The sequence below is a fragment of the Phaethon lepturus genome, unplaced genomic scaffold, assembly GCF_000687285.1.
Source record: "Phaethon lepturus isolate BGI_N335 unplaced genomic scaffold, ASM68728v1 scaffold19624, whole genome shotgun sequence".
NCBI classification, from domain to species: Eukaryota; Metazoa; Chordata; class Aves; order Phaethontiformes; family Phaethontidae; genus Phaethon; species Phaethon lepturus.
Window position 1 is genome coordinate 22305 of NW_010532863.1, and position 24354 is coordinate 46658.

Genomic DNA, 24354 nt, shown 5'->3' on the forward strand with positions numbered 1-24354 from the left:
GGTCTGTAATACACTTGAAATACTCTTTATTAACTGTCTTTGGCCTGACACCACCTTAGAAGCCACATCACGTGCAGCACCCTGCTTTGGAGCAGTTCTAGCTAAAATTATGGCACTAGGGCAGGGAAGTCGATGGTGCCCTGTGTTGAAAGTCACAAGCCCTTCTTCTTGTGCAACAATGCTCTTCCTTCCACAACAACGCCACACACATGCCACCCTCCTCACATCTCAACATGACAAACTCTAGGTAATGCTGTTCTATGCAGAGGACTATAGCTTTTGTTAAAAAGGAAGCATGGAGAGAAACACGGCCCTCTGGTGTGATATCCATGTCACATCCCAGCAGCAAGAGCACCATTGGTACAGGGCTGTGGTGTTAGCTGAAATTGGGGCACACTGGGGGCAGTTTCAAGAGGAAACGTGGTTTTATTACCATATTTTGGCAGGGTTGGGACACTGGTCTGTCATATAGAACAACTTCACCTGAAAAGGTTGTGAACATCTCAGGGGAAATGTGCAAGGCTGTGAGATTAGGGCCTTGGGACTCCAACACCAGTGCAAGGGTGACTGAATCTAGTGCCAAGAGAAGAGCACCCATCATGCTGCATAGCTCTTCTGGCAGTTGCAACGGTATGGGGAGGGCCCAGAGCAGGTGTCCTTGGCTGCACTAGCTAACACCCACTGCAGACACAGGGCCTACAGCTCTCCCATAGTGTCAACTGACCTGCATCTACCACCTGATTTTCCTCCTATGGTGGAGGCAGAGGTGTATGTGAGAAGGGTTATCCACCTAAGACAGAAAAAATCCATCCTTTATCTCAATCAAAGTTTTCCCAACATTTCAAGAAAGTGACCAAGCAAAACCCCAGAGATTAAAATGTTTTGGAAACTACTCTGGGAAGATTTTTTTTAATTTAACATTTTTAATGACAAAAACCCCTTCCATCTCTTTCCTTCTCCCTCGCATCCTCATTAAATTACTAATTCCCTGGCCCTTCCCAGACAAAACTGCTCAACACTGACCAGCCACTGCATCACAAAGACACTTCCTAGGACTTCACAGCTTTCAGTCAGACCAGTGCAGGGCCAGGATAGAAATATGTAAGAAGCGCCAGACACTTGTAACGGAAGCATCAGCAAAGCCTGTTTGTTCTGCAAAGGAATCAGCCATAGACAGACCTATTTGTTTGTCCATGGAACCAAGGTTACATCAGTATGGATGAGTTTCCACTGTAATGCACTGATGCTGTCAAGGGCTCTAATGCTTGTTTCTTTGGTGTCATATACAGCAACGCTTCTATCCTTCATAAAACAAACTTGCGCCTCACACTTGCCAGGCAGATGCCAGTACAGAAACAGGACAAAGGGGAAAACCTACCTGCTAACATCCTAACCTGCTCACATTGCGAGGAAATCCTTCCAAAGTGGCAGACCCTTGCTTGTAAAATGCATGTGGATTTCAGCTTCTGTTTAGTGATTTAAGGCATGGTCAGAATTGATGGTTATTTCTTTCTGATCCTGTATGGGTTCTTACTTCCAGACCTATACTTATCATTTGAGATGTCCTTGTACCTGCTCAGAACCTGCGAATGTAAATAAAGTGAATAAATGATGCTCAGCACCACACAGAAACACACAACCTCTTGCAGGATCCAATCCAACTTCACCTTTAGTGTACATGTGTGCTCTGGATTATTTTTCTTCCTGTGCCAAATAAATGTTGCTTTTAAATAACGCTGTTGTCTCTTTTGCACTGAATCAGCCATGAAGTTGCATCCATTAAAAGAAAAAACACATTTCTCAGGTCCCTTTCTGAGGCAACATTACTTACAAAATCCTGTTCCCCTGCACACACAGTCATGTGAGAAGAATGCTTCCATACACCTGGTTCCAAGACTCCTACTCAGCACTCAGATGACTCACTCTATAGGCTTCTGGTCAAGGTCCTGTTGTTGGTGCAGCTCACCGTGACATTTCTTCAGCTCCTTCGCCCATGTCCTTTACTCCTTCTGCTGCTTCTGTTAGACACATGAACCTCCACAGAAAAAATTCCATGAGCCCCTTCAACTGAACATACACATCACTGTGATTTCAACTATTCAACTCTGTAAAAGATCTTAGTATCTTCCTGTATACCACAAGTGTCTGTCACATACCAAGTTCTTTTAAAAATTTAATTTCAGTTCTGATTATCAACACTATCTTACCTTTGCCACATTCTCAGCAAGTCCAAATCAATGACACCACAAACAGGGACAACTCAGCCCTTGGTGCTCAGAACTCCCTGTACCACACGGCACCTGCAAGTACATATAGCATTCCTCCTACTGTTCTGTAGCTCCTTGTAGGGTTGTGTCATTTGAGGACCGCAGTCTCAGAGATTAGAGAATGCCAGTAGAGTTTTGCATCATCAGCCCAAATGTAGTTTTACTCCTGTGCAAATCTACTGGGGTGTTTCCTTCCCAAATCCCTTTCAATCACATGGATGCAGAACATGCCTACCAGCTAGTTGCTGGGGAACTGCCACCGCCTGAGACAGTCCCCAACAGGACATGCTGTCATCATGGCTGTGCCTATTCTAGATCCATGGTTATACTCCCTGCTTAAGTCAGCCACCCTAGACTCTCCTCAGATTATGGGTGGGTAACTTTGACTTTCAGTGCTGCTCAAATGTATCCTCTCACCACTTCGTTCCTCTAAGCCAGCATAACTGAGGCTACTTCTAGTTTATATAATTTAGGCACTTTCTCCTGCTTTTTTTTCCCCCAGAGTTGCAATGTATCCTAGATTATTCTACAAGTTCTTAGAGTATTTTCACCTCAATACAAGTCATGTACAAGTACAAATGTTCCTCAGTAAGGGCAAAAAACATTTCAACAGGTTCCAAGGAATCTAGTTGCTTTTTCCAAACTCTCCACAAAGTTGTTAGGGCCCCTTGCTCCTGCCTAAACAGGAGAGGAACTGGGGCATGCATTGCATGGTCTTTGGCCACTGTTTGGTTTTGTGGGGTGGATTAGATGGAGGAGGCTACCGTGAATATTAAGCAGTTTCTACTTGTGAGTGGTTTTCATTTATTCACTCTGTTCTTCGAAAGCAAATGTTTTGCCTGTTGCAAGATGAGATATTAAACATAATGTCCCTTTATTTACTGTGATCTGATTCAACAAGGAGATGTAAGCTCTTATAAGAAATTAACTACCTAAAAAATTCATACAGTAAAATTCAAGAGACAGTATTTACCCATAGACTGCAGATCATTTGATGCAGTAAGTTGTAACAGAAAGCCACAGAGCTGGAGTAACACCTATAATTAATGATCCCGTGGCAGAGAACAGCACAGTTAAAAGATGCTATTTTGTGTCCCCTACTATACGTATACCTTGTTTACTTGTCTCCTACCCCATATAGTTCCTCTGCTCACAAGCTACTGTGTCTTTTAGTGTTTTACTATATCTGTGTCGGACTCGTGATTGTCCTTAATATAAAGCACACAGTATTTAAGCTTAAGGAAGCAAGTCTCAGACAAGAACTTTCAGTGTATCTTACATATTCAAAAGTGTACACTTCCTGGATTTCTAGGGCTTTTTTATTTACTTTATTTTTAGAACATATCTGTTAATGCCAAAAGGTAACAGCCACTATTAAGTTTTCACTTAAATGCAATCTGAATACCACTGCAGACACAGCATACAAAGATCACCTACAGACAGTTACGTGCACTGGCCACCAGATGTGCCAGCTAAAGTTTACCAATTCTCTTTCTCTGTTGTTTTTTTTTTTTTTTTTTTAATTTTTACAATTGGACTGACATAGCTTTTAACATTTACTCATTTTGGCAAGTAACCATGCCATCAAAGGCAAATGCACACACTGGAACAAACTTACTGGAACCTAAAATTTGTTCTTTTCACGAACATAAAAAGGTTTATTCTGAAGTAGATGTGAAAAAATTTGTCCAAAGCAATTCCAGCAATATGAACACCCTGATCATCTACCTTTGTCTACCTTTCTTTTTAAAAATATTACAGATGTTCTTTGATAAAAGGCACATTTGGCAGCTACTAAAATTGTCGTGCATCTGCATATGCTATTTTATTTTATTTCATTTTATTTAACTTCATTTTTCCCTTTCAACTTTTCAGCCACCCAGTACAGGACTTCACATTTGCTGGCTAGAAAGTAAAACAAAAAGTGATTTACTCTTTACTTCGTTTGCCTTATAATGCTGCAGCAGTTGGCCACTTAATGCACTATTTTCCACTGAAGGTAAAAGTAAAATTTGCTAATAGTGGACAGAAAAATGCACTTAAGGGTGTTTTTTTTTAAATGGAAAATAAGGCATGAAATTTACAAAGTTAAAAGTGCTTTTCTTTTTACAATTATATTGGGCCACAGGTTTCTCTCCTTAATGAATAAGAACTAAAAAGGCTTCAGCCCATGCATCATCTAGGTTTTGAAATGACAATTCAACAACTAAGAAAGGGTATTTTGAGGTGGAGAGGAGAACCCATAAGAATTTGCAAACTTGTTAAAAAAAAAAACTGGTTTAAGATTATATTAAAAAGTCCCTCCTTGCTGGCTGGAAAAGGCAGAAAAGAGAAAGTCAAGGAGGGACTTTTACATACTGCAGCTAATTGCACTGCTCACAGCAGCAAAACATTAAGCAACACTTTAACTTTCATATAATTTGTAAGACAAACATTCATGAATGAGGGGCTCTTTCTAGTTAAGCTTAAATTGCAGCAATGCTAGAAATACTAGTAGTAGAGCCTGCCGCTGTAAAATGTGACACAAGGTTGAGACAGCAGCCACAAAGAAGGGAACTGACGCTTATTATAATGCACTAGTGTTGCCACACAGCCTGCTGCAATGCAAATTTGTTCTAGCACCTCTTCAGGCTGGAAAGAAACTTCCTTGTATGTAAAAAAATAAAACCTTCTCCCTGAATCACAGTACTCTGCTACCTTCAATAGTGGTACCTCCAGTGACATCACCCAATTAAACAGAAAGTCCAATTTAAGATACATGCAAAAGAAAAATAATTAAACATCCCACAATGTCAATCTAAATCTTGAAGGATCTAAATCCAGTGCATTAGCATAAACATACTCCGAGACAGACCTCTCCCTCCCCGATTTAAGAGAGGGGCATATTAGAGAAACAGGTTAGCCCACACTGGAGATGGCTTCTTGTGGATGGAGCGTTCAAATGCTTCCACAGTATCGATCCTGAAGAAGGATAATGTTCTCTGTTAGCAGACAGTTATAGAGAAACTTTGCCTGGACTGCTGAATGTCATGACAACAGCATGTAACTGCTGTCACCAGGCAGCACAACAGCTGACTTACCATACAGCATGCTGAACAGAAGTAAATGCATGACACTTGCAAAACCACAGAATATGATTCTGTGAACAGTTTGGCTTGGAAGGGACCTTTAAAGGTCATCTAATCCAACTCCACCTGCAATGAGCAGGTGCATGTTCAACTAGATCAGGTTGCTCAGAGCCACCTCCAACCTGACCTGCAGTGTTTTCAGGGATGGGGCATCTACCACCTCTCTGGGCAACCTGTTCCAGTGTTTCACCACCCTCATTGTCAAAAATTTCTTCCTTATACCTAGTCTAAATCTACCCTCTTTGAGTTTAAAACCATTACCCCTTCTCCTATTGCAACAGGCCCTGCTAAAAAGTCTGTCCCTATCTTTCTTATAAGCCCCCTTTAACTCCTGGAAGGCTGCAATAAGGTCTCCCCAGAGCCTTCTCTCCTCCAGGCTGAACCACCTGAACTCTCAGCCTTTCCTCACAGGAGAGGTGTTCCATCCCTCTGATCATTTTTGTGGCCCTCCTCCAAACCCGCTCCAACAGGTCCATTCTTTCCTTTCTATTGTAAATGCAACAGGTTTGATTCTCATCCTGTCATTCATCCTGTTTGCAGCTGAGTCAACACCATGATTTTGTGCACTGTATGACTGACCCATTCTGTTACGCTCCAAAGCACATTTCAGTTAGGTTCTTGCATGGTGACCATTATCACCTGTTGTCCAAATATCTCACCAGTAAAGGACTTTTATCCTCAACCACAAAGACACAAAACAGCATCCCCCATTTCACAAAGGTAAACAGAGACCTAATGACATTCAAGAAATCTGTTGATTAGCAGGATCCATGTGAGGTCTCCTTCTAGCTGAGCAACCTAACCACTGGATCATTCCTTCTGCTTGGTCTGCCTTGGCTCCAAAATAGCACAGACAAGAGTGTGCAGAAAACGACATACAGAACAGAAAGTCTAAATTTAAGGAGTTTTCCCTGGTAATCCATTGGCAAGCTAATATTTTGGATGACATTGCCAACAGTATGCCCATCATGGTCTTTATAGCCAAAGAATGGATAACCTAAGCTACACCCTCCTGTAGCTTAAGGGCTTCTACAAACTCCCATATAATGCTTTCCTCTGAAACCAAGGTTTAGAAAGCTTCGCTTTTTCTTCTTTTGCCAGGAAAATGTTTTAAAACAATATTGTTAAAGACATCAAAGAAGGAATACAACTGACAAATTTCAACATTTGATTGTGATGAAAAACACCGCTCTTGCCAATGAAATCAGAACACTTTCTGAAATGAAATGACCACACTAAAGGATCAAGGGGCACTGATCAATGGCATTGCAGAAAGCATTAAAAAAGGTGATTTCCATCATCATTCAACTAACACTATCTAATGACACATCTTTCCAAGACGTTGAAAAGTATTCTTCATCCAAAGAGGAAATGTGATTTTACTTTGACTCATGAGCCATATTAACTGAAGATGAGATACTTCACACTTTGCGTACATACTCTAGTGGAGATTACAGAGCTTCTTTTCTTCAATAACTGCCATGCATTACTGTCACAGAATTGTCTAGCGTTGAAGAGCAGTACACAGGTTTATGGATAATCCATGTCATGATACTTACACCAGTACATGTGCTGTCACGTGTGTTTTGGACATAGAAAGCTACTGTAAAGATTAATTTAAGTTTGAATTTTTCTAACAAATGTCATATAGGAGGTGTAAGAAGTTTTATAATGTATAATAATTCACTTTGGGAGTAACCTAGCTTTTCAAATATTACTAAAATATTACTTTGTAACAAATGCCAAAATTGATTTCTCTTTAGTCTCTTACTACTAAAATACATACACTGAACTAGGAAAAATATGTACCACAACATGTGCTTTCATGCCCTCCAGCGCTTAACTGAAAAACTGAGTTGCACATTTGTCCATGTAATAATTTAACATGTCAGCCAAACACATCTGTATCTTTATTTCAATTAAATTAAAAACAATCTGCAAGTATATTTATGCAACGTTCACTATATACACATGATTTATGCAACTGCAAGGCAATTCTATGTACGCTGATTAATCTATTGTTAGTAAAATACGATAATATCTATGGAAGTTGACCAGTGAGTGCTCCTTTTCACAAGTGATTGTTTTCATGGCATAACTGAAAAAGAATAACTACTAGCCATGAAATGGATTATCAGTAAACCTTAAAAAGAATGTGACATAATCTAGCAGTCTTTTAAATGTAGCAGTATATTTACTTTGGATGATAGTGCTGCTTTTAAAAAAAAAAAAATAAAAAATCGCTGTCATCTTAATGATGTAAGACTTCATCTGCTCTATGTAAAGAAAGCAATAATTAGACATTATGCTTCCTGGCAAAAATTTATTTTTGAACTGGCACCATAATATTTCAGAAAATAATAATAAAGTACCTCTTTGGTGAAGCCTAGGTACCCCTTACTACTCATTGTAACAACTTGTAAACAGGACCGCAATACAGTGCTTTGCCTTAATTCTAGCTTGGTTAGGTACCACAGATCTTCCTCACAGTCCTTCTCATAATTTTAGGAAGGTATTTTAAAGCAGGGAGTAAAGCAAAGGAAAATTAAGAAGGATATAAAGTTCCCTGTTTGAGATTTTTAAAAAAGTGCATAATGTTTTCATTCCAAAAACTGTGCCACTGTATGGAACTGATGGATACAAGACTGTTTTCCTTCCTGTACTGGACATTATTATCATTACACAAACACAGTCTCTGCTCATTGGCCAAAGAAGTCTCTCAAGTCTGTTTTCTGGTACAATCAGTTGTCCAATTACTTTAGAACAATGTCCTGCATACCAAAACAATAATAGCAAGTTAACCGGTTTTTCCACTAGAATGTCTGTTTTTGCAATTCCGTTTCTGTACACTGCATTTCCAATCTATTGTAGAGTTTTTAGTGTTTGGCATACACATCCCAACTCCTTGGCACCACCAGGTTCAGTGCATCCATTGCCAGCAACAGACGTAGCACCAGGAAAACGCGACTCCCAGAGCAAGGGACAGTTCAGGAGGAGTGGGCATTCTCCAGCAACGGTGGTCCGTCTCGATGCATCGATGGGTGTGTGTGCTCCCTTTTATAAGTTTTTGGAGGAAGCTTTGGGATATGTTGAGAAGTGCTTTGTCGTGGAGGAACAGGTGGTCCAGCAACAGAATGGAGGTCCACATCTTGTGGTATCAAAGGTGGTGATGGAAGATGCCTCCGTGCTACATGTGGAGAAGGTGTCTGAGGGGGAGGGGGAGTAAACGGAGATGGACTGTTTGGGAAAAAGGTGTTACCAAGTTCACTTTTTCTCCCCAGTGGTGGAGGTTGGAGGTGTAGTGGTGAGCTAGAGAAAACATCTGGAGTTCGCACAGGTTCTCGTGGTGGTAAGACAGGAGGGCTTTCAGGGGGATCAGAGATGCAGGTCCGGTCAGGCACAGAGTACCTTGGTGAATACACTTTAGAGGTTGGTTGCCTAGGAGGGATTGCTGGTGGGCTGTCCAGGTGCGCAGAAGTAATCTGAGATACACAAAGATTTCATTCAATAAAATTTAAAAGTGGCGGTAAAGAACAGGACCCTGCCACAAAATGGAAGCAGAACTCCTGCCCTGCAGATTGCTCTTGTCCAGTTAAAGAGGAGGCACAGTAAGCAGGTGCAGAATGAAGATGGGGAGTAAGGATGCAAAAGGGAGTGGCGATGCTCAAAAACCATGTTTCTGAGAGTGATGTGGACAGAAAAGACAGAGCCTGGATGTAGAGGGGGAGAGCAGGGGTATATCAATACATGAGTTAACAGCCAAGGATCGAAGGAATGGAGATGCACAGAGAGGGACAAAGGCAAGGCAAAGAATGGTCAAAGCGACAATTTCCATGCTAGTTCCAGGTCTGGTTGCTGGGTTTGTTCCACCACCTCTCCAACAGCAAGCACTTGTGGTGGGTAATAACACCAGATACCTCTCCAAGAAAATGAAGAAAAGGGAGAGGCAGATGATGCTGAACAGAGAAAAAAATAAACTATGCTCAGAAGATGGAATTAAGTAGTCAGAATTATTGAATTGAACAGTTCCCAAGCTGCAGACCACAGTGACAGGGTAACTAGTCTTCGACACCCTATCAAATATATGATGGTTTCCATCATATTTTGGTGGAAAAATTCATATTTTCCATTTTGGTGGGAACATGATGTGTTCAACTCTGCTGGCTGACAGCACAGTCACCTGTAGCCTGAAAACAACAACTTGCTGCAGAGCCACATATGAGTCCTCTTCAAAGACATACATGCTCCAAAATAATTTTGAGTGGCATTTTCAAATCCACCCAATTCTTTGAAATCACAAACCAGCTCCCACTGAAATCAAGAGACAAATATTTGACACTATCTGCAACAAAGGCTGGATCAGATTCCAAATGCCAGACAAATGCAAAAGGAAAATGCAGCAATGGCTCAAGAAGGCAGGCAGACAGGACAGGTAATCAAGAAGGGAAAGAAAGCACTGAGCAGCACAGCATCAGCATCAAGTATTCTAATGAACCTTTTCAGAGGACTGAGGTGTGTACACCACTTTGCATCATTACTATTCTTCAGTTCTTCACCCCCACTGATACACCCCAAAATGACACTCTGGGACAATGATCACAAATGGAAACATCTGCCTGAAGCCTCAAGTCCTCACAGGCAATGTGAGGGCCTGAGCACAACAGATCACTACAAGAGACATTTCTAACCCTAAATTTAGGTCCCACCTGTTAATTTTAATTCATTTGGGATCAGGACATAACGAGGCAGAGCTGTGAAGGCTTGAAATACATGGCTGTATGTGTTTCACAAACACATGTACTATCTTTAAGAGTTATTTTTCTATCTTACTCTGCCCTCTGCTCCCTGAAAAAATGACCTTTTTTATCCTTCCTTACTTCTCTTTTTTATCTTTACTTACTTTTGATGGGGAGGATTCAGCTGGGGCAGACTCTGGTCTTCTTCGTGGAGGAACTGGAGGGGGGACATGAGCTTCATCTGAATTTTTGGTAAATGTTATGGATGACACAGAAGCAGATCCTAGCAGACATTAAAAAAAAATCCTGATAATGATGAAATTTTGTTCGAGACAGTATATTGCTGCTAATAAAGGTGTCATAAATAATAATTGCTCATAAAAAGCAGCATGAATCAAGAAGGTCTTAAAGACAGACAACGAAACAAACCTCTAATTGCAGCTTCCGGACAAACTGCTTTTCTGAGCTGCAAGCATCTCTGTGACCATCAGTTCCTGCATATTCTTAAGTAATCCTCAAGACCAAAACCACATCACAAAGTTGTTCTTGTATCACAACAGCACTAAAACAATATACTGAACCTGCAGTTGATGCACCAACCCAACAATGAAGAAATATGTTCTTCTGAAGAGGTATTCGAGAGACCTGGCTTAGACACTCGGCAATGTCACTGCTCTGCTAAGCAAGTTCTGCTTTTAGCAAGTCATCTCACCTCCTTGGTGCAACCAGCTGAACACAGGACTAATCTTGTACTTCCTTTGAAAAACCCTCATACATGAAAGGATGCTATGTCCATTACAAATTACTGAAAGCACACCATAAAATATGAGCTTCCTTGTATGTTGGTGAAGACAGAAGAAAAATAGGTGTGGATGGGTCCTGACAGATTTAAAGCAGGGAAATACTGATCTTAAGTTCTGCAGGAAAACCATCCACGTGCCCTGAAAATAACTCAGAATGGCAGGCAGCAGAGTAAGGCACCCACAAAATGTTAATTTTTCTTCTCACTGTTCACCATCAAACAGATACTCACCGAATTCACCACATGTATACACATATATATGGCAGCAAATCCCACAAATGTTTGTTTGGGACATATATGGGCACTAGAGATGCCTTCTCTCTCTGCCTTCTGTTTTGACAGTTTCTCCAAAGACATGTAATACTTTCTATGTAACACACCTAATTCTGTTCAGTTTCTCCCTTTACAATAAAAACTTTTTATTGTAAGGAATTTTACTTTATTAAGTATTTTAAAGTACTTTATTAAGGAATAAAACACAGTTTTTGCTACCGCAAGGAGATAAAAGCAACTATTTCTATAGTCACTTTAGAAGACTAAACATGATTTCACCTATTTAACACCACAAAAATCTCACACACACATTCTTGGTAGATTATTTATTAGCACCTACTTGCATGAAAAGGACTTGAAGGATCCGAGTCAAACACACTGCAGGCATCTGTAGTACTTGAAGTAGCAGAAGCAGGGGGAGGGGTCAAAGGTGTTCGGGGAGAGTTTGGTGCAGATGCTGTAGTTTCAGCCTCACTCTCTGGGATGCGGCTGTAACTAATTTTCCTTGGCTCCTGTTGCAGGGGTGTAGGATGTCTCATGGTACCTGGCCTTGGATTAGAGGGACGAACACCTGGGGACTTGAGAGGATAGCTGTATTTTTTGGGCTGAAATGACAAAAAGATAATATCAAACAAAATCAAAAGGCTACAAGATCACCTAAATATAGCTTTGTATTTATGAAGTTAGAGATCTAAAATGACTTCTGCTATCTGTGAAAGACAAATGTAAGCATTTAAAAAAAATAAAAAAATAAATTGAATACTAACAAATCGTGGTGGAGGCTTGACATTTCGTGGCTCTATCTCTAGTGACTTGTTGAACAGATAATCTGTAAATTCTGTCTCCATGGCGTTTCCCATTGGATTCAGGTTTTCAAAAAATCTCTGAAATACAAGAAGGTAGAAAACTTGTCAGCTAAGCTACTTCTTAGTAGCTTAGTGCTGTCTGTTTCTACTGCACAAATAATCCCAAACGTTCCAGAGAAGAGAGAAAATGCTGGAGTCAGAAGTAATGATAGATTTTTAATTTATTAAATCTGTTTGCTGCCCCTTTGCTGGGCATTGCTACTGCTATGCTTGGCCTGAAAACCAACTGTCCAAGCACACTAAATACTTTCTGCAATGCAAAAATCAGACTAGGTTAGCTCAAAGACCTTCAGAAGCAGCTGTATGTAGTCCATCTTTAGATTGATGCAGGGAAGCCTGCATCATTCTGTCAGACCCTGAGGAAAACAAATAACAAAAGAAAATCTTGCAGAATCTTTTAAGATAACTGGTCCTATGACTCTCTGAAAGTCAAAAGATATTTTAAAAAAAGAAATGGAAGGAAAGCAATCAGAAAGAGCACTACTTGGAGAACACCACAGACCAAGGAGAACAGATGCCAGGAGAAAGAAAAATGTGAGCATCATCACTGCCAACACATCATGTAAATGCATTGCTAACAGGTAAACCTGGAAACACAAAGGCAGTATAACAGAGGAAGAAAAAGACAACTGATCTCGCTGGACAAATAAACACAACTGAGTGAAGGACAGTGAGAATCTAGTAGTTTCTGTTCCTGTTTAACACTGATCAGTAAGAAGATCTATCTACCAACACCCAAATAGCTGGGGGAAAAAACCCAAACCCACCAAGCTGCAAGCACTGAGCTTTCAGCCCTTTCTTACAGTAAGGCCTGAGAGACATTTTGTGACAGGCCTTCTGCTCATCTCTGATTCAGTCTGATTGAATCTATATGAATTCAGTCTATCCTTATGGGTCTATCAGCTGACAAGAGTCACCACAAAAGTAGCTTGGTGCATGGACTCACCGAAATAATGCTACTTACCCTGATGTCAAATTCAACTCTTAAACAATATGGCTGATTCTGGTACTGCTGTATCTCTCCTGTTATTTCAGCTACCTTTCTTCTCTTGCTGAAGTTTATGAGTTCTTTCCCATGTCGCTTTAGAAATTCAGGGTTGCCTTCTTCTGTTTTCAAAATGTTAGTTAAGTAAATCCCTAAAGAGCACACAGAAGAGGTTCTCAGCATATAGTACAAAACAAGGAGGAAGTCACATGACTGGAATACAAAGAATTCTTAAATAGTTTAATTTTGCGCACACCAATTATTTAGCAAAATTCTCTGTTAGGATCAGTAAGATAATTGCACCTAATTTTCAAATAACGGCAACAGTTTAAATATTTTAATATGCCTTTTCCAAAAAGCCGCCATTTTTTGCATCAAAATCTCAAAGTCTATGCATCTTTCTATAGTTTGGGAAGCTCACAAAACTGAACACTACTAGCATTTTGCAAGACAAGAGTACACTGAACTCAAATGCTTTCTCTCAACTGTTCTGCCTCAATTCAGCTCTACTCCATTAGAGACCCCAGCAAAGCTCCAAAAAATTATTTTCAAGTTTTATGCTTCTGTTCCACTCTCCAATCCTGGCTTCATAATTGCATCAAATCATTTGAAGACTAGAAAGAAAAGAGTGCTCTCAAGTCCACAGATAATATATCTGGAACTGTCTAAGTATAACTTGAGAGAAATAACTGAAGCTATTCATGTGGATCCTGCTAACCTGTACTCATCTCTGAAGCAAGACTCGTTTCTTAGTTGATTTTATCTTTCTTTGCAAGTGCTATGGAGTATACCTTTTCGCAATCTGTAAAAGGTCAAAAAAGCCATCAACACTGTTTTCTTTCAGTTTTGGCCTGAAGTCTATGCTGGACAAGTGAAATGTCCAGAGTTGGAACTGATCTGCAGCAAACATCTCAGTAGCTTGCTAAAGAATTGGAATGCCATGTGCTTAACTTCACAGTTTGCTAAACATCAGAAATTCAAAGCAATCTACTTGAAAGAAGAACTGTGAAGTCTGATGAAAAAGAAGTTGCTTTCTTCCCATACTCTGTTTTTATAGAAATAAGACTTTTTAATAGAAATGAGACTCTAGTTACATGAAACTAGAAAAATTAGAACTCTAGCTTTATTTCTTGGAATTCTTCATGGGGAAGTGGATCCTTCTTTCTCTAGTAGTCAATGGCAATAATATTTCTAATGTGGCCCCCTTCCATTTAAAGCAATTATGGTCACAACAGTTCAAACCACATTCAAAGTAAAAATGAGTAAATAAGTAAATAAGATACTGCAGATATACTTTTACAGATATACTTATTTTTACTGCAAATAACATTTGCAATTAACAGTCACTTTAATTTTTCTTTCATATATATGCAATTAATGTCTGGACAACTGAAATTTAAACCCAGCTGTCCTGTTAAAACTGACTTTTCACTATTGTTCATACTCTGTTCAGTGCCCTATCTCAATACTTTCCAAACGTTTATGCATGATACAGCTCATTCAAACCAAACATACTTACCAAAAAACGGCACACAAGGAGGATTTATGGACCTGAGTTTTGCCAAGTATTTCTTATAATGATCCTCACTCAGCTCATAAGCTTCTTCTAAAATCTTCTTCTGGCGACTTGGAATTTGCTAAGAAGAGAGATGAAACAGGCTGTTTGGAAAGACAGGGCAAAGGTGTAGCCCAGCAGCAATACTGAGAAAAATGGTCTCCCACTGATTGTCAGTGACCATGAGGACAATGCCCCACCATCTCAGGATCTTGCTACCTTTTTGTGCCTTTCTTAAGTGAGGACTAATTTCTTGCTTCTGAAACCAAGAAAAAAACCCTCTCTGTTATACCCTCATTGATTAATTTGTTGGAGATTTATCTTCCTTGCTCCTTCCTTGAAGGACATGCTTACTCAAAAGACAGGCTTTTAATGTAGCTAAGGTGCACTGCATTACACTTCCATACCAAAAAAGGAAAACATTTCACTGTACCTCAAATGTATGATCCAACCTATACACTGCTGCAGAGTTCATAGCACTGACAATCTCAAGGACACCGTTAAAGTTGTTTAGCTCTTGAAAAACTTGCAGGATCTCAATTATCCGGCTCACTACAATTACTCTTTCCTCTAGGTTTTCTGTTTCTACAATGCATCTAAATAAACAAGAACATTTGATGTTGTATTAAAGTGTTGATGAGTCTTCCAAAATCAAGCATTAAATCATAACAAAAACAAATATGAAAAGTTTATGAAATTATTTTACACAGTTTTGAAAATATTTTAAGAATAAAAAGCTGAGACCATTATGGTAAAACTCTCGCAAGGACCAATTGTAGCATCTAAACATGACTTAAAACTGGAATTCTCCCAGAACAGAATTTTTCACAGTATACTTCTGAATGGAGTGTAAACGTCCAGCAATGCAGTAGGTGCAGATTCAGGGAAGTCACTTACTTTTCAAACCACAAAGTGAGGTTAGTTGTATGCCTTATCATTTTGAGAAGGTTGGGAGAATTAATTTCTTTATCTTCCTTTGTCCACACACTTCCAACCAGTTCAGATGGCTGCACAGCTCTAGAAAAGTAGATGCATGTATCAAAAAATGTCACTAAAAGCAGGAAAGAAGATACTATTTTCCCAAAACTTCTTTATTTCCAGTGAATTTGGAATTAATATTTGGAAATAAATTCTTACGGTGTCACTTGTCCTCTATAATGTTAGGCTCCCCCCATGACTACGTGACTGGTATTTGTACGACTCTTTTTTAGTGTGTAAATATTTCTTAATTTATGTGACTATTAACCACCTCTGTTCACCTAAATGAAGAGTGAAGTCTACATCTCATCCACCACAATAAAATGTGAGCTTCCAATGCCTGAACAACCTCTCACAGACAGCTAGTGAGATCTGACACAAGTCCATAATTTGCTTCACAAACTAGGATATAAAGAAAAGTGATTTAATTAATGTTCATACTTCTCAAAGGTGGATCTACTCAGAAAATACCAAGATAACTCTGCAGCACAGTACAATTAACAGAATACAGTCACATGTACTGCCCATTAACTTGCGGAGGAAAGACAAATGCTGGTTTTTAGATTTTTTTTTTTTCCCCCCCCGGAAAAAATAGCAATTAAAATATACAGCATTGGTAAAGCCCCTTGACCTACCGTGGGGCTTCACAGCAGGGGCCCGCAGAAACAATTTCATGCTGAAGAATATTTTGGTTTGTGTCATGTGTGTTTCAATGGAGGAAAGTTACCTGTAAAAATCTGACTCAAGTAAAGTGAGCTGCCGAGCAATTTCTATTGGATGTAAAGTGAGCAAGTCAAAAGTCTCTGTGTGTCCTGGTTTGCTTATATGCCATTCAATCGCTGGAGGTGGGCTCTCAAAAGTAATGTTGTGACTTGGCCCAATGGCTTGTGCCTGCTTTTTCCGGTTGATTATCTTTGTAATCGATTCAACCCATTTCTTCATCGCTTTGCCTAGCACACAGAGATAAAATTACTATTTACTTACTCTTAATACTATTTTCCCAAAGAGGTCAGTATAATTTAGAAGTCTTTGGATTTAAACCCAAAACCTACTAAATTAAAACCACCATATATTCTTTAGAAATGCAGAAGTGGTGTTCTCATATAGGTCTCAAAACATTCAAACATACAAAGAAGAATTCTTCAACAGCCAAAACTGAGCACGCCACATTTGCCCAAGCACAATGCAGAACACCCAAATGAGGCTTCTGCTCCGAATCAGGTATTTTCATTTCTTTTCTGACTTTACAATGAGTTTATGGGAACTAACCTTCTTTTGCCCAAAATTCACTTCTGTAAACACACTGAACTTTATACTTTGGGCAAGAGTACATGCTTACCTCAGATAACATAGAAGGGCAAAATAACAAACAGGGAGAAGCTTTTCCCTCTGCTGCATTTAGCATCAAAGCTCAGAATAAAACACAAAGGCCAAATGACTGTTTAGCTCTACACCATAAGAATTTCAGGCACGAGATGGCGAGTCCATTGAAAATTTACCAGTAATTCACATTATAAACTAGCTGGCTCATTCTCCCCATCTTTTTAATTGCTTAATAAACATTAAATACTTCTCTAACAATATTTACCTACAAACTGCTCCTATAGCTGTCTCAGTTTTTCTTACAAAGGAACAGGAAAGATCTGTACAATCACAACTGGAAGTTGTCCTACAGGTCTAATATGCACTGTGAAATAGCTGGAAAACCCTTACTTCAAAGAAACGGTGGTTTCTATCATAAAACTTTTACAAAAATTACCCCTGTGTATTGTTTAAGACGACAATCAAAGCAATTATTCTGTCTCGATCATTACTCAGTTATTATTTTGCATTATTTCAGTCCCTTTATAACAAAACCAATACTTATTGATCAGGATATAAGTAACATTCATTATTCTGAACAGGGGCCAGACCTTGAATAATAGTGGTGTTTTTTTTAAAAATTAAGATTTTATGTACTTCGTGAAGTATTTAATAAGCAGTAAGTCCTGTTTTTCTTTACTCAGTGAAAGGAAAAATGATTCCGTTCCATACCTTTGAAAAGGAATGCCTTATGATAAATGTCAGCACTTAAGAAACCGTAAGTACCTCTTACTGTTCCAATGAATTCCTCCAAACGTTGCAGAAGATCAGCATCTCTTTCAAAGTCATAGAAGTGGTGTTCTACCCAGTGTCGACATACGTTTAATACTCTGCAAAAGCAAAGGATAAGTAAACACTCTATAATATAGCCTATGTTTACGTCTAGCATTTCAAGGCTTTTAGAAGGCAAAGGCTCACAGGAATATCAGAATCAGCATACCAAATGCTACTGTCTGCATTTCACCAGCAACCAGCTATAAGCATTTTTCTACTTTAAATTTAAAGAAGTCAGAGTAAAGTCAGAGTTCATAAAAAGAACATTTATCTAAAATGTTCTCTGCCTACATGGTTGTGGCCTCACACTAGCTTCTGTGAAGAAAATTAACTGTACCCTGGCTGAAACCAGGACACACACTTATGCTGTATAGCCTTGCAGAAACATGATTAAAAAAAATAGCGAGTATAAGCAACTAATCTGCACACTAATAGTCTAAAACTCAGCACAAGCCTTTCCCAAGGGAGAAAGGGAATGCCATGAATTCAAATTCCTACCATTTTTTCAAGTAGCAAGGTCAAAAGGCTGACTGCCCACATACGCTCTCTATCAAAGCACCAACAAGAAAGGTTGCCGGTATCACGAAGAGCCACTGCATCCAAAAGATGGTACTTCAAAAGACTTAAAGGAAGTCAGTTTGGCTCACATTGATGCAATACTCACCGTAGCTGCACAGGCTGAATGTATTCTTTCCTAAACCTTTTTAACTCTGCGCTAAGAGGCTGGTCTCCGTTCTCCATAGCAATACGATCAGCTTCTGTTGGCTCAGGCTCTGGAATTTCAAATCTAGCACAGAAGATGGGTGTAAGACTGGGCTCCTATTACACTAATATTGCTCACAGCATGCATGAATAAAATGTTGATCAAAAATAGCTCAAAATTCAGAAAGTTTCCACACATCAGAATCTTACGTCTTGGTAAGTACATAGGAAGATTTGCTAAATTCAATAATAACACAGATTTCAAAAACAAAACCTGATGGAAATTACTGGACTACCTGAACAATTCTAAAGCTTACCTAACTTGCACATTTTACTTGCAATTCTTGAATTTGACAGCTTTTTAAAAAGTGTTTGGAGTGACAAAACCAACTGTAAAACAAGAATCTTACAAACTCTACTCCAAGTAAAAATTTTTAAAAAATAGTAATTTGCACTTCATATGAACAATATTTTTAACAGTGGCATACCTTTCTATTAGCAAACTCAGCAACTCTTGAGGTTTACAGAAGGATCTATAAGTTGTGAGAAAAGTCCGAACAAAGTTGGGATCTAAGACAAAGAATAATTTATGCTTATGTCAGCAATTACCTCATTTTTTAATATTTTAAAATAACTTTAAGAATCCTTTAAAAGTAAGGATGCCAGCCTATCAATTTACAGAGAAGATGATGTAAACAGGAATTGCTTGGTAACAATTCAGAACCTCTTAAAATAGCAATACAAAGCAGAATTTAAAAACCATTTTTATTCTGTTGAAAATTCAAAACAATGACTTTTTCTTTCCCTTCAATTATTAAAAGACTGGATTATTTTTCAACAACTTGTAAATAAAGTCATCCATTTATTATTTATGAGCCATATAGTAAACAACTTTGGTTTTGACAATGATCAGGACAAGATAACACAAAAGACACAGCAAGTAACTTTGCATTGGAAAGAAATGGCATCTTCAAGGGGAGAATGCTTTCCCTAAACTGGTACAGCTGATAATCAGTTGTGGTTAAGGCAGGCTAGATATTTTTTCAGCTGACAGCTATATTTTCATATATAATCAACAGATTTCATTGAAATTGACTAATTACATATCAGTTCATTTAAAATATTCAAATGCATTTAAAAAACAAGCAAGTATTCAAAACGGAAAAAAACAAAGTGTCTCCCTTAATTACAAAAGCAAAACCATTTGTTTTCAAGTATGAGGAAATGCAGTGACAGCATGTTGGCAACTGCACAGAGCTGACTAGAAGCAAGGTTAACATTGTTATCACTGAACAAAATTAATGAGCACTTTGCAATGGCTTTGCATATTAAATCCATATACAGATTTTAAAAACAAATCCCAATTTGTAATTTTTTAACACAGAGTGGCTGAAGAGGAGCACACAGGACTTGAAGCAGGAGTTCTTATAGGCTATAATGAAGAAAAAAATGCCTAACACTATATTAAGCCATTACCCTGTCCCCATCATCCTCATAATGAAAATACACAATTTTTGTTGTCCTAAAAAACAAGTATAGAAGTAAGCACAGTAACTCATGTTTTCACAGCTTGCATACTGTACACAGCACCCACTCTAAAGAGATTTTGTCTACATGAAAATGAAAGCCTCCATAGCAATTAACATTTTCAGATCACTGCAAGCTCTGAGTAATAGCTATTGTTATTTACAGGTAGGGTCAGTGTTTAAATCCACAATACATATTGGGTTTCAAATGAAGTATATCAGAAAATCAAATCTAACCTTGTTATCTCACTAGCAAAATCTGTAACTCAAAATAGTGTACAATATATGAGCAAGCATTAAAAAAAACACAGACAACAACAGTTAGTCAGGATGTCTGCTCATGTGATAATTCTCTCTTCAATACAGCCAATTTGAAAGCTAAAAAAGAACAATAACTTGTTCTACAAGGATTTATAAATAATCACCCTTGAATTCCCTAAGAAAGGAAACGGACACTATGATGACGCACAAGCACTCTTAACATATCAAAGCTTTAAAAATAGAAGAGCACTGCCCTATAGATAAAAAAAAATTGCCAAGACTTTCAAATCCTAGTACTGCCTAACCCAGATGCTCTTAAATAAGAATCAGGCAAAGGAGGAGATAATGAACGCAGAAACACATTAAAACAAGTAAAACCCACCAAAATATGCAAATAGGGTCCGAACCTGAATTTTTAATAAAAAGGCGGTTTCTCTCATGTAAAAATATATGAAAAGCTGCTTTTGCAGAGATTTTTCCCTATTTTGCTGTTCCACAACAGGATGGTTTGGACAGTCTGCTGTACCTTGTGGCCAGGTGGCCATCAGGGCTGTCTTCCTCTCGTAGCTCTCACAGTGGCTGGATGCCTCCCACCGCCAGCAACTAACTAAACTGCTCTTCAGCTACTTGCAAAAAATTGCTTTTGTTATACCTGTAATTACTCATATTATTATACTCATATAAGATAAAAACCTAGAGAAGAGTCACAGCTATGGTAAACACTTTCTTTAGACTGTCAGATCAAGGGCTGCCATAACGAGTCACACTGTATTTGAGAAAAGTTGCTTCAGAAAAGTAAGAGTTTGCTATTCTGGAATATGAATATAAAATCAATAAATTCTTTTAAGATTACAATCACACATACATAATCCTACGTGGGGCAAGAAAAGCATTTCTACAGTCTGTAGCTGTTTGCCTAGATGTCACCAGAGTACTATTCTTCCCATGTCTCCAAGCAAAACAGAAGCCTTGAATTCAACTGATACGTGCACAAGAAAAGAGCTAAAGGATTACTATGGCAAGTTGTTGCCCTACTCCCTGCATTTCATAAAATGCAACAAAACACTGAATGATTTACTTAGTAAATGGACCTTGTTTCCTCTACAACAGAGCATTTTTGACTGAGTCAATGTATCTGTATTTCTTTGTTCCCCTGAAAAAGACAGCACAGAAGCATTAGAATGATAACATTTTTTTCTCATAGAAAACCAATTATAAAACAGAAGGTATAGAACGAAAGATAAGAGTGTTGAGAAATGATGTGCAACCTAGCAATTCAGCATCAGATGCATGTATCCTAAGATAAATAAAATCCTAAAGATCCAAAGATCTTTAAGGCTACAAAGACAGGCTAAATACATCATAAGACAACCATTAGCATTCTTTTGGTCAAAGTCTTTCAGCCTATCTGACAGTACCCACATTCTCAGTTTTGTCATACAATAGTCTGGTCAATGTCACACATACTCGCAACATTAGGCTTCAAGCGACCTACTTAAACCTTTATTAAACAGGAGATGATACAAGCAGCGATTTAAATGACTGTGGGTGAAGGTGGATCTAATTAATCAATCTAAATTCTTCCTTGATGTCCTATGTGCTAAAAAGGCCAAAAAGACATGCAGGTCCAAAAAAACCAGACAAGAGACATATTTCAACAAGCCACATGTTCCTTAAAAACAGGCTTTTCTGTTTTATGGAACTGGAGAATGTAGTTTGTGGCTTCCTGGACAGGGACAATGTCTGGAGAGCACTGCTAGGATGTGGAGCAATACCAAGGCTATGGCACTGAAGTCCCGGCATATATGGAAAGGGCAATTCTCAATGGTGTGCAAGTTAGCCAAAGCAAAGTAAATGCTAACTAACACAAAAATCAAAAATAACGAAGTACTATTTTTGTTAATTCTCTGCCAAAAATAATGCTGGCGTAAAAAAAAAAAAGTGTCTTCCTCTCTCTAAGGCTGATTTGTTTTATTTTAACTTCCAAAACCATAAAATTATGTCATAAATAATGCCTGTAAAATTTGAAGCCAAGAGCTAAAAGTTTATAGTTACAAGAAAATGAAGACAGGCACAAAACTGCTCTGGTAAAAACTGCCAGCATGATATTGCATTTCCGTTTCTAATAAATGTTAGGAAAGCTCAACTGAAGGAAAGGTGGAGAAGAGCAATAGAAGTATGGAGTAAACAGATGTATTTACAAGCATTTTAAAGATAAACAAAAGTACTAAACTACACTAATTATAGTCTGTTTACTCCCCACTTTTCCAAACAAATATTCCTGGTCTATGCAGGGTATCCCAGATTGAGCTGCAAAAGAACAATTTAGGATAATCAGAATGTAAAGAGTAAAAAGAAAGGGGGGAGGGTGGGGGGAAGAATCCACATTTGAATATGAGAAGCACTAATACCAAGACGCATGAAGTTTTAGAATAACTGACATACAGTAGAATAAAAAGAAAAAAAAAAAGAAAAAAAAGAAAAATCCAAGCCCAAAACCCAAGCCCAGCTTATGAAAATCCTGGGAAGTTGTCAAGAAAAACTCCACACACTGAGGTTGGACTGGATGATCACATAAATGCCTTCTTCAACACAAACAGAAACCTGAAGTCCTTAAATCAAATCCGTACTAAAATTCTAATTAAGGAGAAGTTCAGAGGCCAAATTATGCAAATGACTGCTTCTAGCAAGCTGATATTTGGTCTTTTCCTTACATGCCAGCATGGGCACAGGTAATAGTTCATAGAGTACAACCCTTAACAGAAAACACCGGGCCCATAATTCTCTTCCACAATGCTTCATGTGCCACCCAGCTTGTCTTGCGGGAAGGCAATTCTTGCAGCCTTGGGCACACAGGAAAAAGTATTGTCTAGAGCTCAATTCCTGCAGGCTCCCAACCCCCATCCATTGCATAAGAATAACCTTGTGCACATGCACATCCCCACTATGTTTAGCCATTCATATTTTTAAATGCTATAGCTGAGGCGCATATTTAGATCTCAAAACCTTAACTCAAAAAGTACATTACAATATGAGTACTGCAAAGCATATTCACTTTCTACACACTGTATATATTTTGCTGTATGTATTTAACACAGAAAGAGAAGCATAAACTAGGTACCACCTTGAGTTTTGGCTATACAAATGAAATACCTTACCTGCATACATGTGGTAAGTCAGCCTCTCGATGAGCTTGACAACAGTTCCTGCCTTGATGATGGGGATTCCAGATTTGGGCTGCATGTTTTCTTCAAACACAATATTCTCTTCAGAGTCAGGTTCTGCAAATCTATAAAGCTCAGGATTTGGAAATCTCATCTGCTCCTCTTTTTCCTCCTGCAACATTGTTACATCCAACATCCTTTCTAGTGTGCTTCTATATTGCAAAGATATCAATGCTGCCATCCAGTTGTTTTTCTCTTCAGCTGATTTAGCAGCAAAAATAACACTGTTCTCATCTTTTAAGATGATTTCAAAAGCATGTCTGTACTCATTAGTGTCGTCTTTATCGTTGATTTGTACCTTTCGCATGAAGAACTTTTCTTTTAGGCGATATTCTGCATTGCTAGCACCAGGAAGTCTTGGCTGGCCATGATTTGACTTACAGCAAATCATCAAGCCATCAAATAGAAATATGTGTCTCTCGTGCTTTGCTCCTACACGCGTGAGCGTTCCTTCCATGATGAACTCGTTACAGCATTGTCCAATGTCCTTACCCTCCCAACCATCAATATTTTTCTGGATTTCATTCATTTTCTTAATTGCTAGCTGTTTCCCCTTCATCTGCTGAGTATAGAATCGGCATGCAGATTCACTTCAGTAAAGGATGGAAGAAAGGCAGCCTATTAGTATACGTGCATTTAAAAACCACAACCACCACTAACAGCAAAAACACAAGATCATCTTTCTGAGTGGTGAGAATTCCACTGAAAGTGCAATTTCAGCATCCAGTATCAGCACCACTGCAAGCCTCGACTAATGTTTCTCTTAAGTACCTCATCTGATAAATTTTCTACTTATCTTCTAGAGAATAAATGTTTTACCTAAATACAGACAACCAGAAGTAGGCAAGCCGTTAGTGCTTCTTAGCCTAACAAACCACTCATTTCCACAGCTGACAAACAATTTTAGACTGCATT

General features: G+C 38.6%; 1 protein-coding gene across 1 annotated transcript in view; it reads right to left on the reverse strand.

The window, feature by feature from the left end:
• Positions 1 to 8261: 8261 nt before the first annotated feature.
• SOS1 (son of sevenless homolog 1 (Drosophila)) overlaps positions 8262 to 24354 on the reverse strand; it is a gene marked incomplete at its 5' end in the record, with an annotated part of 29827 nt that continues 13734 nt past the window's right edge. Inside the window, 13 exons of the mRNA XM_010285003.1 lie at positions 8262 to 8877; positions 10296 to 10414; positions 11547 to 11811; positions 11974 to 12090; positions 13037 to 13209; positions 14577 to 14694; positions 15046 to 15208; positions 15510 to 15629; positions 16318 to 16540; positions 17679 to 17782; positions 18391 to 18513; positions 18917 to 18998; positions 23374 to 24029. Coding sequence (XP_010283305.1) covers positions 8383 to 8877; positions 10296 to 10414; positions 11547 to 11811; positions 11974 to 12090; positions 13037 to 13209; positions 14577 to 14694; positions 15046 to 15208; positions 15510 to 15629; positions 16318 to 16540; positions 17679 to 17782; positions 18391 to 18513; positions 18917 to 18998; positions 23374 to 24029 — 2758 coding nt within the window. The remainder of the gene's footprint in view (positions 8878 to 10295; positions 10415 to 11546; positions 11812 to 11973; positions 12091 to 13036; positions 13210 to 14576; positions 14695 to 15045; positions 15209 to 15509; positions 15630 to 16317; positions 16541 to 17678; positions 17783 to 18390; positions 18514 to 18916; positions 18999 to 23373; positions 24030 to 24354) is intronic.